This window comes from Electrona antarctica, assembly GCF_951216825.1.
Source record: "Electrona antarctica genome assembly, chromosome: 2".
NCBI lineage: Eukaryota > Metazoa > Chordata > Actinopteri > Myctophiformes > Myctophidae > Electrona > Electrona antarctica.
In genome coordinates this window covers 49,346,563-49,349,062 of record NC_136807.1, presented here as the reverse complement: position 1 = coordinate 49,349,062, position 2,500 = coordinate 49,346,563, and the positions used below count along the sequence as shown (strand labels likewise).

Sequence of the window (2,500 nt, the reverse complement as noted above, 5' to 3'; positions counted from 1 at the left end):
TGTGGGTTTTATACATCTTTATTAACCAATGAAATGTATTAAGAGCTTGTGACTACATTATAACTACATTGGATCCACTTGGAACCATTTCCTGAAAAGTAACTTACAAACATCGTTTGGTCTTCTCATACGAAGACCAAAAGACTTGCTTTTTAATACATAACACAAGGTTTCATATACTTACTGTTATGTGTTTCTCTTTAACATATTAATGAGCTGTTATAGCTGGCAGCTCCAGTTCCATATTTATTCTCTTTGCTGTTTTTAATCAGTTTCTCAAAGTGCATCAAGCACTACAGTACAAATGATTGCAGAAAACATTGTAAGGGCCAATTAGGCAGCACTTAAAGTAGTCTTTACGATAAATATGTCATAAGTATGGCTTCATTACCGGGTGTGACCTTGCTGTCGCTTTCAGCATCCTCTGACATTTGAGCGCTTTCTGAAATGCAGATAAAAGGGCCTCCATTGATTTTGCTTTCATGTTTGTTGCAGTGCAACTTACCCTGTCAATATTACTCTAATACATTGTCAATACTGGCAGTACAGCTCTCTCCAGGCCAGAGAATGAACATGAAACTGTCTCAAACATTACTCAACAGTACTCTCTCTGTCTCTGTCTCTCTGTGTCTCTGTGTCTCTGTGTCTCTGTGTCTCTGTGTCTCTGTCTCTCTGTCTCTCTGTGTCTCTGTCTCTGTCTCTCTCTCTCTCTCTCTCTCTCTCTCTCTCTCTCTCTCTCTCTCTCTCTCTCTCTCTCTCTCTCTCTCTCTCCCTCCCTCCAGGGTACAGTGATTGTAGGTAATGAGATCCATGGCCTGAAGGTGAAACACCTCCATGTTGGAGGGGTGCTGGGATCTGGAGAGGTTCAGAATGGCATCAAAGGCTGTATACAGGTCAGTAGTAGACAGAGGGATGGAAGCTGTTTCACGAACAAGCAAACAAACAAACAAGGGGGTCTCTTTCTCTCTCTCTCTCTCTCTCTCTCTCTCTCTCTCTCTCTCTCTCTCTCTCATCTCTCTCTACGGACCCCCATTGAATTTGTATCCCCCCCATTTGTATCCCTGGGACCGGCAATTTATTTTGTAAAATCAATGTTAATTTAACTCTGAGAGTGTACAAACGGAACCAAATGGAACGGGTCCATTTGGTTCCGTTTGTACACTCTCAGAGTTACAGACCCATAAGGGTCCATTTGGATCCAAACTATCATTTAGCTGGGGACCCCCTGGAACTCCCTCAAGGACCCCTGGGGGTCCCCGGACCCCACTTTGGGAGCCACTGTGTTAAAGTCTCCCTCTCTTGGCTGTCTCTCTCTCTCCCAGGGGGTCAGGCTGGGTGTGAGGCCTGATGCCCCGCTCCTGCCCCGCCCCTCCAGGGCCATCAAGGTGGAGACTGGCTGCAACGTGGGCAACCCCTGTGTCTCCTCCCCGTGCCCCGCCCACAGCCGCTGCGCCGACCAATGGGAGCGGCACACCTGCGTCTGTGAGCCCGGTGAGTCAGCAGCCCATTTAATTTGGTTGTCGTGTGCCGTAGCAGTGGAGCAACGTGGCCTTTAATACAATGTGGCTTAAAAAGCAGGAGTCTGTTTGACAGAGGTGTGTGTGTGTGTGTGTGTGTGTGTGTGTGTGTGTGTGTGTGTGTGTGTGTGTGTGTGTGTGTGTGTGTGTGTGTGCGTGTGCGTGTCTGTGTGGCTGTCTCCCCATGCTTTGTAATTACCCCCTCCAAAAAACAAGAGAGAGAGAGAGAGAGAGAGAGAGAGAGAGGGAGATGAGGAATGAAGGGAAGGCAGGTTACAAATTAAAATAGAGAGTAGGATTGGATAGGGAGAGGGAGAGAGAGAGAGAGAGAGAGAGAGAGAGAGAGACCGTGAGAGAAAATATGAGACTACTAGCCACTACTAAAATGACAGACAGCCCAGCAGAGAGAGAGCAGTTTGTCAATAAGTATGTTGCATATTAAATGCAGCACAGAGACAAGCAACAAACGGCAGACACAGTACAAACATGTACTGTATTACTGTACAACTGACACATTTAATGCCCCCGCACGCACGCACGCACGCATGCACGCACGCAGTGTTAAAGAGAGGCAGATAGGAAGACTGAATAATGTTGTGGCAGTTTGAACCCTTATTAGCAAGCACTGAGGTGACAGCTACTCTGAGAGAGAGAGAGAGAGAGAGAGAGAGAGAGAGAGAGAGAGAGAGAGAGAGAGAGAAAGAAAGAGAGAAAGAGAGAGAGAGAGAGAGAGAGAGAGAGAGAGAGAGAGAGAGAGAGAGAGAGAGAGAGAGAGAGAGACGGAGAGAGACGGAGAGAGAGAGAGAGGATTAAAAGAGAGACAATGAATAGAGAGATCCAGACAGGGAAGAGATAAACCCCCCGAGGGCAAAAAGAGAGAGAACAAGAGTATATGCACAGCTATAGACGGATGCAGACAGGGAGGAGGAGAGACGGAGAATAATCATACATTAAAGAAGGAAGACAAGAAAGAGGCAGCAAAA

At 46.8% G+C, this 2,500-nt stretch overlaps 1 protein-coding gene across 1 annotated transcript in view; it reads left to right on the top strand.

Annotated features, from left to right (window-relative positions):
• celsr3 (cadherin, EGF LAG seven-pass G-type receptor 3) overlaps positions 1-2,500 on the top strand; it is a gene marked incomplete at its 5' end in the record, with an annotated part of 178,442 nt that overhangs the window by 87,886 nt on the left and 88,056 nt on the right. Inside the window, 2 exon segments of the mRNA XM_079516266.1 lie at positions 783-893; positions 1,323-1,495. Of these exon segments, the coding sequence (XP_079372392.1) occupies positions 783-893; positions 1,323-1,495 (284 nt within the window).